We start from the raw sequence: 15,558 nt of genomic DNA, 5'->3' as shown, positions 1-15,558 counted from the left end.
CCCCCAATAAGACATGCACCTTCTTTTTTTGGACAGCAGAATGAAAAAAAATGATTTTTCCAGTCATGGATGACTGAAGGAAATCCTGACTACAGCAGCTGTGGCTGTGAGAGGGTTAACAGTGAGGGAGAGACATGGCAGGCATCTTGCAACAAGGTCTTCCCGCTTCTAGTCCAGTGAAGAAAAATCAGCTTCCTCCCTTAAGGCATGCACCCTAATTTCAAAAGGTTAATTTCAGGGGTGGGGGGTGTATGTGAGTAAATGTGCTACATTAGAGGGAGGACTGAGTTTGGAAGATTCAGATCCTAATCCCAAACTTAAATTGTGTGTGAAAAGGGAGTGTGTATCCAGGGCCAGTTTCTTTAGGCTAACTGCAGTAGGATAATTGCCTTTAGGCTAACGGCAGTATTGTGGTGCTGTACTTTTCCTTCATGACAAAGGCAATTAACAATAAATAACTACACTACCAACGGATAGATTAGAATAGGAAAAGTTGAAAAGAATACACAACTAGCTGCAGCTTTTTCCTATCCTGCATGCAAAGAGAACCCCCCCCAACCCTTGTTGAGCTCTGTTTTTCCCTTTTGCAGTGAAAAATGGACCAAAATACCAGACTCTAGCATCCTCAAACTCTGAGGTGTTTGGAATCTGAGTCTAAATCTGTATTTTATGGCTTGGGCTCATTTCTGCTTTGAAGTGGTATTTGCAAATAAATTCCTTTTTCCTGGGGAATGCAAGGAGAATAAGTTGGGCATTTATACATTTTCCATTTGCTGTATGCATGGCTTGTACAGTGGCTGGCCAGTGCTACATACTGCCCTTGTTTTAGTAATGTATCCAAAGTGGCCTTGGTAAACCAGAGCAATTTGAACACCTTTTTTTGGTTTATGAGTAAACGGCAACCTCCCGCTCACCTTCTTGTGGAATTTATTGGCTTCTCTCCTGATAAATATTACTGGAGGATGTCATAATTTATCTTAACTGTATTAACATAGACTTTGAAACCTGTGATGATGATTTTGTTCCTAGCTAATGGTGTTATATAGTATCCCTAGAGATGCAGGTTTGTGCTGGGATAACACTTCCCTAAGATAAAACATATAGTTCTGGCATGTGAACAGACAGTTTACTTTAGAACATCACCTTTCAATAAAACTATACATGGAGAAATGGCTATGTCCATGTGCTTTCCAGGTTTGGGAAACTGTGTTTTATGTAGTATGCACTGTTGACTGCAAACAGGAGACTTTACTACATCCCTTTATAGAAGCTGGGCAGAAATTTAAAATATTTTCCATTCTTTTGATAGTAGAAACCAGATTCTATTCCACCTATTCGGTGTCTAAGTGGATGATTGCACTCTGTTCAAATCCCTGGAAATTGATTAATGCAACAACTTTTGTAATAATAATGTCATCTGCCCCATAAGACTAAGTCACAAAAAGCAGCAAAGAAAACAACCCACCCACCTTTTCTATTGATAGTTTTTCAAGGACTTAACAGGGTAGAATAGAATTGCACTTAAGTACCTTAGTCTGCTACCTACTGGGCGCATCTACACATGCAATTAATGCAGCTGAATAAACTACAGAGCATTTTGCTCTGCAGTAAACTACTCCTGGGCACAGCATCTACACTTGTGCTCAGGACAGCAGCAAATTGAGCCAGGGCAGAGCAGTTTAGGCCAGGGCTGCTCCTACCCTGCTCTGCCCCCTGCAGCAGCTGAAGGAGGTCCAGGCACTGGCTGCAGATGCCCAGATGCTAGACCCACTCTGTCAAACGTTACCCCATGCTTTGGTCCCCAGCCACATGCTTCCGTCGCCCCAAACAGTCCGCCGCCTGCTGACACAGGCCTCCAGAATGCTGTCCTAGGAGACTGTGCCTGGCATGTCATGGATGTTCCTTGTGCTCCCCCTCTGGCAGTGGTGGCCAGAGCACCATGTCCACAAGGTGGTCACTGACCACCTCCTCCTCCACCCCCCACAATAGGGTCCCTGGGCAGCCACCCACAGGCCCCAAGCCCACAGTACAACCCCAAGAACCATAGATCCTGCTCCTTCCCTCCCTCCCAACAACAGACCCCCTTCTTTCCTCCAACCTAACAACAGACCCTCGACCCAACCCCAATATGCACCACCAATAAAGCGGTCGGCCATGTGGCTCATCAGCAGACAGGAGTGTCGCCTTCTGCTGCCTGAGATAACTGGGCACAATTGCACCCTGTTCTGCATCTACACATGTGGTGCTGCAAAGTAAAAAATTCCACAGCAGGATAGTACTTCTGTTTACAAGTACTAACTTGCTACATAGTTTATTAGTTTGCTGCAGTCTAATAGCTCTGCACATGTAAATGCACAACATTTACTCATATAGACATGCCTAGCATGTGGAACAGGATGACTATAGGGTCTGTATACCAAAAACAAGTACAGTCATTTCTTCTTCACATGCCCACAGGATGGTAGGAAACGGGATATGTGTTAATAACTAAGCAGTACTATCTCAGTCACTTTTTGTATCTTGGCTATACATTTTAGATGCCCAAGGTCAGTGTTGTAAGTTTTGAGGTCAAAATAGCTGAAATTTTCATTTGTTTTCAGGTTGATTTTGAACAACTTCAGGACAACTTATGCCAGATGGAAAGAAGGTGCAAAGCATCATGGGATCATCTCAAGGCCATAGCAAAGCATGAAATGAAGCCAATGCTGAAGCAAAAAATGTCTGAGTTTCTTAAAGACTGTGCGGAAAGAATCATAATTCTCAAGATTGTTCATAGAAGAATAATTAACAGGTACAGCAGTAGGGCATTGATGGGAACATCAGTGATTTATTTAAAACTCTCTATAAGACACATTCTCACAAGCGCATTTACCAAGATATCTGTTATGAAGGCTTGATAAGAGATGCTCATTTGTTCCAAATATTTCCTGAATTCTACCAAATATTGTATTTCTGCTGAGCAAAAGCAACAAACTCAGCAATTATTTTCTCTTTTCTTGATTTCTGGGGCACCTATAAATGCCTGGCACTGCATTAGGCCAGGATTTCACAAGTGGAGAATGCTGGGAAGATGATTATGTATTTACTACTTTTTAGCAAATACCTTTTGTGGGGGGAGATTGGCTTGCATTCTTATAGACAAGAATAGGACAAAATACCTTTGGCAAAATACTGAAGTTTCTATGAAGACAAATCTTTTTCATCTTTAATGAGGCATTTGCCATAGAAAAGGATGAATACAGTAGCTATCTTTGGAATAGCTACTGTACATATCTTGTGCAGTTAATAATGCACAAAGACCTGTACTCTATCCATAAACAGGTGTCTCAAGCTTGCATTCCAGAAGACAGAATCATGCCTTTTCTTTCTTTAAGAATTACTGTTTCATCCCATTTGAATAATTGGCATTACATTCTAGTTAAAGTACTCTGAGATGCCTATGCTAACATAATAATTGTAAATTTAGTTTTATAAGCCGACCGAGATGATACCAACTATATGCAGGCAATGTATTTGTATACTTACTGCACACACATACAGTCTATGGGTTTCAACTCTGCTCTGGAATTTGAACAGTCCTAAACTTGTGAATGAACAAATCAAAGGTGTAGATCCAGCCTATTTTCTTCTTAATGAATTCTCATCCACACCCAGGTAAATTGTACCCTAGCTGCAGCTAAGGAATGTTGAAATCACAAGTTTTCATTTGGATGTATCACATATATTGTAATAGGATAATAACAGTGGATTCATCCCCATACTTGATATTTTCAATAATATATTTGTAAGTGGGTCACCTCGCCTGTGGACTTCTCAAGGAAGACTCTTGCTCTCTCAAGATCTCCTCAGCTAGTTCATGCCAATCAGTAGTCTTCAACCAAATAAGACAAGCAAACAAAAACCTGGTTGTCCTGTCCCGGACACTGGGAGGGTACCTTTTGGCTCTGGCCCTTGCACAGCAGTGGTTCAGCCCATCTCTCTCTCATATTGTTCTCATGTTACGGTTTGCTGTCCCAGTGCTCTCATCTCTGGGGTTTTTAAGCTCCCAGTGAGCCACTTCTTTCTCAGTAATCTCCCCACAGCTGCAGCCACTCACAAGGGCTGGCTGCCCCCTCTTAAGGGGACTGGCCACCCTGTTAAAATATTGTTAGTCCTCTCCAAAATATTTCTTCCATTTCATCACATCTTTCAATTCCATTGTTATAATTATTTTTATTAGCATAAAGGTAGGTACAGTGGATTCATGTACACTTGAAATTTAATTAGTTGTGAATAATGAAGCACAGAACCAGCAGCAAAGCTGGAAATACTGAAGAAGCAATAGTAAAGCTATGAACTCAGTGTACCCTGAGCTGAAGTATTTGGATGTTACAACATTTCTGGTCATTTTGATGAACCAGAAATACTTTTATTCCTGTGCTTCTAGTCTGTAAATCTTAATTCGTCTTGTCTAGACTTTCCCCAACATCCTAATAGTCTCTTTGAAGTTGCTTAATACAAACAAGTGGAGTTAAAACATAATAAATATTTTGTTCAATAACTGAAATGAAATTGTTAATTCATATGCCAAATTAGTAACATAAAATGAATAGGATTTTGTAAACATCTTATCTCTTTTATCAGCATGGGAAACTCAGCTGAGATGAAGTTATTGTCAACTAGTCTTTTATTTGTGATATGTTTTTAATTATAAACCATGCCAGTAATATTTTAAGGCATCCATGAAAACTTTTCAGCATGGGGAAACAAATGAGAAGAGCTCATAAAACAATAAGGGGATCAAGTGAAATTGATTGTCATGGAAATGTTAAAAGTTTTTTTTATTTCATCATTAGAATCTTTTTTAGGAAGCTTGTTCAAAATTTTGATTCATTTTGCTTTCTAGGTTCCACTCATTTTTATTGTTTATGGGCCACCCTCCCTATGCGATCCGTGAAGTCAACATCAATAAATTCTGCAAAATTATTAGTGAATTCGCTCTGGAATATCGCACCACCAGGGAACGAGTTTTACAGCAGAAACAGAAACGGGCCAACCACAGGGAAAGAAACAAGACCAGAGGGAAAATGATCACAGATGTAAGTGGCAAACTGTATCAACCCCTGCAAGAGTTTGGGAAGCTTTCCTTTTGATAAATGTTAGTTTAGCTGCCATGCTTCATCCACTAACCGTTTATTAAAGAGTCACTCCACTAGGAATAATGTACCATATCTATTCTCGTGTAAGTGAACGTTAGCAGCAGACTGGATTTTGTTTTGGTTTTTCAGTTGTTTGGTTTGGGTTTTTTTTGGGGGGGAAGAGGTTGTCATTGTCTATAAATGCTTCTGAATCCATACCAACTTGTGAACACAACAAAATTAGGTGTTCATAATGAATTTTTCTACATATTGTATGGACAAATTCATATACAACATCTGATTTCAGCCAAGAACAGAGAAGGAACTGAGTCAGGCTTCCTGAGAAATATTGTCCAAAATTATTAAATATATAGGCCTGCTGAATTAGGTCATGTTTCAAAATATTGGTCACGCATTGAAGTGCTAATAAATGGAGTTAGGAATATAACATTAGGCTTCTATTTCTGAAAACTCTAACCTGTGCTCTTAAATATTACTCTGTGGGTGCAGCTACATATGCAATTAACACAATGCAATAAACTTGGGAGCCGTTTGAGCCAGAGGAAACTTCTGCCAGGTGTAGCATCTACACGTGCACCCAGGACAGCAGCAATTTGAGCTGGGGTGGAGCAGGCCCAGGCTAGCAGGGGACAAGGCGGGAGTCAGCCCTGAGCTCCAGGTGGCAGCGCTGAGTGTCGGAGGAGCTGGCTGGGGCATGCCGGTGCTGAGAGTGTGGAGCTGTGTGGCCAGGCAGTAGGCAGCCCCTGTGTTTTAGCATTCTTGTACCCCAACCAGCCCTGTCACCATCTACACATGTTTCAGTGCAGTTACTTACTCTAATGTGAGATAGTACTGTCCCCAACAGTATTACCTTAGGGCAGACTTAATTAGTTTATTGCACTCTAATACTGGCAGATGTGTGCACGGTGATGCTTTACTGTGGAGCTCATTAGTCTATTCTGCAGTAAAGCACATGCGTCTGTAAGAAAATTTACATGAGAATAATGTGAGGCCTCTGTCATGTTCTAACATAGATTACTAATTTAGGTTCTCAGACAAATTTTGCTGAGTGTGCTCACACTATGTTGGTAAAAATATCATTAGTTTTCTCTGAGTGAGCTTTAAAATCCTTCAGTTTTTTTTACCTTCTTTTAAGCTGATGCAGTTTCACTCAGTCCAAATAAAGTTTTAAAGAGCGCCAGTACTTAATAAAAGTTTCCAGCTGTCTCAAAATCCAAATCTGGAGTCTCGATTAGACATGAGTGGTTCATCACATATGAAGCAACCTCTGATTTGGCCTGGAAAACCCTGAGCTGATTACCATTTTATGGCCAGCTGCTTAGGCAAGTTAGGTCAAGAAAAAACAATATCAGACTCAAATTGGGACTGTATTTAAGTCATTGACTCACAATCATTTGTAGATCTTTCCTGGCAATATCCTTTGAAATTCTGGATATCTGCCTCCCCTGGAGGGAATGTTAGAGTTGTGCAGAATACCAGAGAAAGACATGCTCAATTTCAAACTCTGTGTTAGGGAACTGAGGTCTTATTCTGCAATTGTCCTCTGATTTCTTCATAATATTCTGAAAGGGATAATCTGTGACACTAGCCAGAGGGACTGACAATTGAATATCTCACCTTACAAGTCGCATCAGTACTTTGTATGTGTTCATTAAGCAGCAAGCAGGTAGGAGCTTCTGTTTTCCCAGGACCGGGAGAAATGGCAGCAGTAGAACATAAAGGGTGCATCCCCACAAATGGGAATGTGCGTTCCCTGGGGACAACTAGCAGTGGCACATAGAAGCTTCAGAACTTATTATGATTTACATTTATAAAATGTAACCACTTAAAATATTAGGTAATAGTAGGTAAAGTGGATTCATGTAGACCTGAAATGTAATTAGTTGTGAATAATGAAGCACAGAATCAGCAGCAAACCTGCAAATACTGAAGAAGTGATAGTAAACCTATGAACTCGGTGTACCCTGAGCTGAAGTTTGGTTTTGATATTATGGCTCATGGTAAAGCCATAGATAAAGTTGCATCAAAGGACTTGCTGCAGCTTTCCTCTAATCTTTGCTTGCACTTACATAGCTACAGAGACATGCTCAACCTTTTCAAAGCCAGTGCTGCCCAAAAAGAAAGTCAGGAATTGCGCCTGATGGGAGGTGACTGGATGTGGGAGAGTAGTGAAGCGAGTTTCTTATAGCTTTCAATTTAGCTTTGTTTTGTTGCTACTTTTCATTTTAAATTAGATATTTAGATATGTGAAAGACAGAAACAATATATGTCAAGTATTCATTGTGAATATGCATCCAGTTATAGAACATTAACAAAAAAAAATTCAGGGCCTTTGGTTTATTTTTTAAAGAAAGTTATTGTAGTCTGATAGAATTCTAATATCTACCAGCAGTGACCTGTCAAAACTATCAAGCACTGTCAAAAAGGACTGTGTCTAGTTGCTGCCATGAGTTATGGGGATGGAGGTTATGACTTGTATACATCACTCCCTTCCTTGTAATTCTTCCCTACATGTCAGCTGTATGGGTAATAGTGTTCATTTTTTAGCATTTCTTGTAGCAGATAAATGATGAATAGCAGGACATTTTCACATTTCCAGATCGAAAAGATATATATTGCATTTTGCATATGTAGCAGCAGCCTACACCAGACAGAACATTTCCAAGTATGCCCCAGCCACCCACTCCCATTTGCATACTCGAAACCCAGAAATATGCCAGTAGCCAAATGTATTTCAGAGTTTGGAGACTGAGTGTGTTTCAGAGTTCGGAGTATACCTGTGGATACATGGGCAAGGTGTTTTTGGGAACAGCCTCGCCAGGACATGCTGTTGCCACAATGTAGACAAGCCTTCTATCTCTTTTATAGCCAAGCTCATACAAAACTCTCTCTCTAGCAGCCCTCAGTGAGCATGCTCTTATTAGCTTCAGAAGTGGCTTACATATGAAGTAGCGCTAGGTCTGAAAAGCAAGCTCTGTTAGGAAGATTCCCAATTTTTACACAAACTTTTTTATCTCTAACATCTTCACTTTTATCTTCTTTAAGTAAAAATGTGGTTGGCACTTCCAGTTTAATTCACTTGTATATTGTCTTTATTAGAGACGAATAAAAAATATGAAAGAACAGTATATTGTCATTGTTACTCAGAGAAGCTTGCCTTCAGCATCACTAACATTTACTCAGAAAACCCATACAAGAAAAATAGAAAAGAAATTAAATTATAGATTTGAGCCTGAGATTTAAAATTAGTTTTAAGACTAGTATGTGATATAAACAGATGTCTCCAAAATTTATGGCACTGCTTTTTATGCCACCTTAACGTTTCTATTCCCAAAAGCTGTGCTGAATTTGAACCAGAGACATTAAGAGCCTTAAAAGTCAGCTACCACAGCTGTACAGTCTTGACAGAATCCTCCCAGTACAGTTTAATAATACTGACTTTTGTTAATGTTTGTCCAATTCAAAAGCATTTCTCAGTGCATTAAACATAAATGGAAAAATACGTGTATATGTAGCATTGGAGGAAGAGAGTTTCCTTTGATTTATCATAATCACAGGGCTGCATTCTGTCCCAGCCTCTGTCCACTTAAATTACAAGAATTACTTTTACAGCCTTTTCAGACCTCAGGTATGGATATGAGATTCTATGTAGCCACCTACTGCACTCCAACTGGTGCAGGTAAGATGGACAGTATTTTGAGAGCTGAGCAAATATGCTGGAGCGAGTGGTGGAATTTACATCAGATATAAGTGATCAGCATTACTTCTCACTATATTAAGTGGGTAAGCAGGAAGGGACTTGGAGCCATATTTCCTTCTCTGGCAAACTCCTGCTGTTGCATTTGTATAACATACTGCACAATGCATGGGTTGCTGGCTGATTCTGGGGAAAGCACTGAGCAACCTCCTCTGCTCTTTTGCCTTTCTTGTGAATGGCCCTCAGATTTTTTTTTCTGTCCCTTTACTTATCTAACACTTGTATAGGTTACTGGAATACAAATATGCCCTTGTTTCCCAAACTCCTCCTATAGTTTTCTGTGTCTTATTTATTCCTGAGAAATGTACATTGCTGTTTTTCCCTGTGATGAGGAAATGAAACAGTCTTTCAGAATGCAAATAACAAAGTGAACATACCTGCTGAGGTCCTACTGCAAAATATTTGGCTGCATGTCAGGGCCACTGTGTTCAAACAAAAACAAACAGCTCACTCATACCCTTAAAACATACCCTTAAAAAGCAACGTTAATGTTCTTCTCAGCACTGTCCCAGCTAATCTTATTACAGAGATTGTGCTGAAAGCTAAATGAAAGCCAAAACAAATAAAACTTTCATTTTTAATGAATGTGTTTGGAACAGCAAGTATCAATCCCAGAAAAATAATTATTAAATTGGAGAGATCAGAAATCTCTATTAGTAGCTTGCAGGAGGGAAGTTAGTAGAACGTTATATTTTTACAAACCCACACCCCCAAATATCAAAAAAACTGGGAATTTGGCTGCACATTAAAATATTAATTAATACATTTAGAGAAATAGAGTTAAAGGAAACTAAGTAACTCCTTGTTTCACTTTGAGAGTAATTCTTACGGGGTAGGACTTTAGATGTTTGCTGCCATAGGGAGTATTTCCAATACCTGGTGTCAGGGAATTATGACTCCAGTCCCTCAAAAATTTTAAGCCTTTTGGTTGTTCACCTACTTCAACTTAAGCGTTAACTTGTATGCTTTGTTAAACTAGGGCCTACGTTTGGAAGTGGGGAATAAGCAAATGAATAGGTTTTTTTGTTCAAGGATTTACATAGCACCTTAAGATCTCTACATGCTCTTTACAGATCAGTGCTTTTAACTTCCTAATGCCACTGTAAAGTAAGGTACTATTGGGAATGGATTTCAGATTGATTAAGAGATGAAGGAACTCCTTGGCAGAGTGAAGCCCAAGATACAGGTCTCCAAAGTGTTGATCCTGTGCAAGAGTCGCAATGATGTTGATGCTGCTTCTTTAAAGGGAGAATGAAGTAGGATCTAGTTGCTTAGGTTAAGTAGGTGACAGGTATATAGTGGCAAAATGGTATTTATGGGCATGTCCAGATGAGCGTGCACAATGTGTGGCACCTCAAAACTGTTTGAGGCACCACAAAGCGCATGCAGCACACATGCACCCATTTGCTGCACCGCTAATTTGCAGCAGAGTGCCAAAATTTGACACTGGGAGATCCTGCCTGGCCAAAGCCATGCTCTGGCTGCCAGCCAGGCTCTGTGCAGCCAAATCAATGCTGCTGCTGCCCCGGGAGGCCCCCAGGGCCCCAGATAAGGCTGCTGGGGCTAATACAAGTGCTGGCCCCTGCCTCTCCTACCCCACCTGGGACAATTTGCCGTGTGTACAAAGGGACATTCCATGGGGCAAAAAGCAGTACAAATAGCTATTTGTGCTGCAGGAAATGCACATCCCTGCATATATGTCCTCATCTGGATGTGTCCTATGTGTATTATGTCAAATATGGCATAGGTAGCTTAGCCTATGCAGACTGAGGTATTAACTTTAAAGATGTGCTGTGTGAAGGCTAACATCTGCCTCAGGTTTTTGGATGGGGAATCAACAGAAGATTAAAATCAGAGCTCTCTAGGAGAGTTATTAACTGATTTTTTACAATTTCAAATGATACGGGGCTTCCTTGAAGCATGAATTGAAAATTTTCTGGCTTCCAGATATTTGAGTGCACTGAAGGGAAGGAAGAGAACCAAGCACTAAGCAAAAGAACATAGTGGGCCTGTCTACACATGAATTTATGCACGCCTAAACTTAATTCACCTTAGCCAAAGGTGCATTAAGGTGATTTTGGCACATGTCTACACATGCATGTCTTAAGATGCCTTAATGTGACTCACTAGTTGAATGCATTTGCAGCCTACCCTGGGCAGCACCCTGGACAGCCCCCAGGCTGTGGGTGGCTAAAAGGTGCCGCGCTCAGCATGTGGCCAGGGGCAGTGTGAACAGTGAGCACATTCCTAGCCAGGGAGAGCAGAGGAAGGCCACCTGGGGGCCGCAGGGTCTGTTAGCGGTATGTGCAGAGCCAGGGCTGCTGGACTGCAGCCAGAGGTGGCTCGGATTCAATCAAGCAGAGGGTGCACCTGAGTCCCCAGGCCATGTCTAGTAACTTGAAGCAGCTGCACCCAGTGCTGGGCCTGGTCACAGGGTACCAAGCCTCCCACTGGTACCCCGAAGCCCGCGGCAGCATAGCTGGGCAGTGTAACCCAGCGTTGGCCAAGGGGGTGGGAGCCTTCAGCCCCCCGGGTGTGATCAGCCCCGTCCCGGCCTGGCCGCTGCCCTAACCCCCTCCTGTGTTCCTGCCTTCCCAGTGTCAGGTGAGAGCGGGCCAAAGTCAAACCCGCGAGGCTCCACAATACCTCCGGACACTGCCAATAAGAAGGAGCAGCAGGTGCTGTTCTCCAAGGTGCAAATGCTGGAGCTGGAGCAACAGTTCTGGCAGCAGTGGTACCTGTCGGCATGCCAACCAACTTGAGACTAAGTTGCAAGCCAGACAGGCACTTCTGGGGCTTGGGACTAAGTCCCAAGTTGGTTGGCACACCAACAGGTACCGCTGCTGCTGGAACTGCTGCTCCAGCTCCAGTGTTTATGCCTTGAAGAACAGCACTTGCCACTGCTTCTTCTTGGTGGCGTGTGGTGGTAGCGTGGGGCCACACGGGCTTGGCTCCGGCCCACTAGTCAACATACACAGTGTTAAGTCACCTTAAGGCATCTACATGTCCTGAAAGCACCTTAACTAGTCACACCTAAATTTGATACCTGCTTCAGGCAGGTATCAAATTTAGACATGATTAGCCTAAATCAACATTTTTAAGGTGCATTAGGGATGCGCATGTGTAGACCCATGCCCTTAATGTATATTAAAAATGGCTACAGCACCTTAAATTGGCACATGTAGGTGCACCTAGCGACATGCAGTTAGAAGTGTGCAGGAAAAATAGCCACCAAGAAACCAATTACAATTACAGAAGAAAGAGTGTCTGGGCTCCCTCAGCTTCTCTGCCTAATATGAACTAAATAGAGGAAAAATCCTGTAATCTTCCTAAATCATGAAGGAGAAACAGAGCCTCCTTTCCTGTTAGCTGGGAAATAGGGAGAAAGTGAGAAATGCTTCTCTTTCACTCGCAGATGGGCTGAGGCGACAAAAGCCAACCAGGCAAACCTGCCTTTTTCATCATTTGGTACAGTAAGATGGAAATTGATGCTGTTTTTATACTGCTATAACAAATTTTATGGCAGCACAAAGCAAAAGCAACTAGACATTCATAGCCTTTGTCATGCCATAAATGCCTAATTTTGTGGCAATGACAGAAGGCTACTGCCTTTTGTAATCATAGTAATAATTTGTGCCGCTTTGTTGTGGCAGACATCTGTTTGCTTTATGGCAGGAGAGCATGGGCAGCTTGGAGCTGCCCGCAGTCTCAGCTGTGCCAGGCAGGTGCTTTTGGGGCTTGAGGGGCCCAATCTTGCATGCCCCAGAAATTCCTGTGCAGAATCAGGCCCCACAAGCTCTGGAAGCACCTGCTTGCAGAGATGCACCCCATGATTGCCAGGGGTGCATCTCCGTAAGCAAGGAGCACATTGCCAATTGTCCCACATGATCAACATGTGGGATGACCCACGATGTGTGTTTCACCCAGTGAAGCAGATCAGCATATCCTGGCCCATCTGACCTGCTACATTTTGCAGCTTCTGCTTGTAGAGTAAGGAAGATTTTCACCTGTCTTCAGTCAACCAGGGAGAGAGCAACTTTAAGGTTCCATGGGACACCATCATATTACAGGATTTGATGGAGGGGCAAGATAGCATGCCATCAGTTTCAAATTTATCAGGGAGAAATCAGCAGGGATTCTAGTTTTCTCTGATAAAAACATTACAAATTTTATGATATAAAAAAATAACCCAAAATCCCCATTTTTCCATGATTGAAATGAAACGCATATATATATATATATATATATATATATATATATATATATATGTTAAAACCTCTTAAGTTAAAACCTTTCCCAGTTCGGGTGCTAGTCTGTATTCTCTGTTCATTTGCATATGCATTTGTACTTCCTTCGCTGCCTTTTTGTTTACCTTTATTCTCAACATTATTTTAACAATACTGTGCTTAATTTTGACTCTGTTACGGTTTAACCATACAATCCTTCCTGAACACTGCTCTTTGTCCTTCTCTGCCCTATCCTTTATCTCCTCCGGCAGACTGATGAAGAGGAGGATGTCGAGGTATGGTTCTTTGAAAGAGCATGCCATTTCCACATCCCCCATGTGCTGTGACATCTAATTCTAACATGAATAGTTATGGAATGTTTAGCTGGAATTATGTACCATATTTATTTATTCTCATGAATTTTTGGTTCCATCATTAGACTGTATGTTTACATAGTAGCTTTAACCACATGCTTTCCTAAATATCCTGATTTGGGTCCCTTATTACCCAAAACATATTTTATTCCCTTCCCTTGTATCTGTTGTCTAAACTGAAAAATCTTTTAACTAGCCTACGCTTCAGTAACCAGAATTGTCAAAGGGAACACTGAACACGGCTAGAAAAATAGATTCCCATCACATCTGCATAATCAATGCTTTACGAAGCACAAGTTGCATTATTTTATAAGCAGTTCAAACCTCCTGAGATAGGGGCATTACAAGACAGTGACTTTCTCCCCACTCTGTGAATTGTGAATAAGGCATAGTTTGATCCCAGACAGCTTCACTGTAGGATCATTTATGAATTTCTTATAAGTGATCCTGAAATGTGTCTCTGAAAATGAATAAATAAATGTAGTAATAGAGTAAATAAATAATATATTCCTAAATGTAATAGTGGAATAAACAAATATTTTTAATAAATGTACTAAGTAACTTACTTGTTGTATTCACAATTAAACAGTTCCTTATCATGGGCAGCATCTCACTCTGCAGGACATTGTTTTTTCACAATAATCACATTGGTCATGTTTGGCTAATCAAGCAATTTGATTGGCTGAATGCTGAGTGTTTTATAATAAGTCATTTGCACAAGTGGCTAAGCTGTTGGGGGTAATTTACATGTGGGACCTCATCCTTCTAATGATGATTTAAACCAATTACATGGAACAGTGTATGTCATTATATTAGTGTGTGTGAAGATTTGACTAATGTGTGTATCCCAACTAAAAGTTATGTGATGATTATACCTTTTTTGGTGGCATTTTTATCTGTTAACTAGAAACTAATTTTAAAATAGTATCTTATAGACTTAAGAATTGCATGCACTGTAGAAGTGTCTCACTAATATTTTTAACCATTTGACCATTTAATCATTTTCTTAAATGAGAAATGATGAGAAAGTACATGCACATTTTCTGATTTCAGATGTTTCAGGCTGATTTTTTTTAAAAAACAATAGGCATGTTTTTTTAATTCTAGGCATGTGCCATCAGAACTAAATCTCAAATAAGTACATTTAGGCATGTGCCATCAGAAATAAATTATCAAATAAGTATATTTATATCAGTGCCTTGTAAGGATTCTGGTGTTGTTATTTGGTTAATTTGCTATTTCAGCTATTCTGAAAGGTCATACTATTAAAATAGAATCATTTTGTCAGTAAATTCCAACTCAGATGTTTTCAAGTAAAAAGTTGCTCTTTTTTCTGGAGCCATACAAACTTAACATTGGTTCTAGCAGTAGATCTAAATTCTTTCTTTATAATGTAGCATACCAAAATATAAATGTGCAGTGGATTTCTCTCTATTTAAATGATTGGCATTGTAATGCAATACTAGTTAACAATCTGTTTTTTGATGCAAAAGAAGGAATGAAATTCAGCATGCTTTTCCATATCTACAGGGCTAACAGATGTTGAAAAGGAAACAAAATAAGTTTAACTGTTGTTTAGACACAATGGCCTTATCCAGACATGCAGGGGCATGCAGTTTGTGGCACCGCAGACCTCCTTGTGGTAACACAAACCATACATGGCAAATGTTAAAATGTGTCTCATGCTGCAAATTTGCAGTCCAGGGCCAAAATTTGCCAGCAGGATTTCCCAGTAACAGAACTCCCCCCCACCCCCCAAAAAAACAAAACAAAAACACATGAAACACCATCAGTTTTATGCAAAGTACAACCACAGACAGAATATTGGGCAATTCTACCTAGACTACAGAATTTCTCAGTCTGACTCGATACTACCAGCTTGTCTATGCAGCAAGGGGTTATTTCAGGCTCAACAACATTGGTGTGTACTTAAAATCCCCACAAATACACAGTTCTTCAGTCGCTAGTAACTGGTAAGGTACTACAGCAGGGGTGGGCAAAATACAGCCCGCAGGCTGCATCTGGCCCGTGAGGCCCCTAAAAAACGTAAAAGATAGTATTCA

At 40.7% G+C, this 15,558-nt stretch overlaps 1 protein-coding gene across 3 annotated transcripts in view; it reads left to right on the top strand.

The window, feature by feature from the left end:
• The window catches only part of FHOD3 (formin homology 2 domain containing 3), a 783,635-nt gene that overhangs the window by 734,609 nt on the left and 33,468 nt on the right, over positions 1 to 15,558 (top strand). For 2 of the 3 annotated variants that reach the window (XM_019520693.1, XM_019520696.1), the window contains 2 exons: positions 2,601 to 2,791; positions 4,886 to 5,078. In XM_019520693.1, the coding sequence (XP_019376238.1) occupies positions 2,601 to 2,791; positions 4,886 to 5,078 (384 nt within the window). Of the gene's footprint in view, positions 1 to 2,600; positions 2,792 to 4,885; positions 5,079 to 13,393; positions 13,418 to 15,558 lie in introns of all 3 variants that reach the window. The other variant, XM_019520685.1, reaches the window with a different exon arrangement.

This window comes from Gavialis gangeticus, unplaced genomic scaffold, assembly GCF_001723915.1.
Source record: "Gavialis gangeticus isolate Ggan-Ray unplaced genomic scaffold, GavGan_comp1, whole genome shotgun sequence".
NCBI lineage: Eukaryota > Metazoa > Chordata > Crocodylia > Gavialidae > Gavialis > Gavialis gangeticus.
This window is presented reverse-complemented; position numbering and strand designations above follow the sequence as displayed.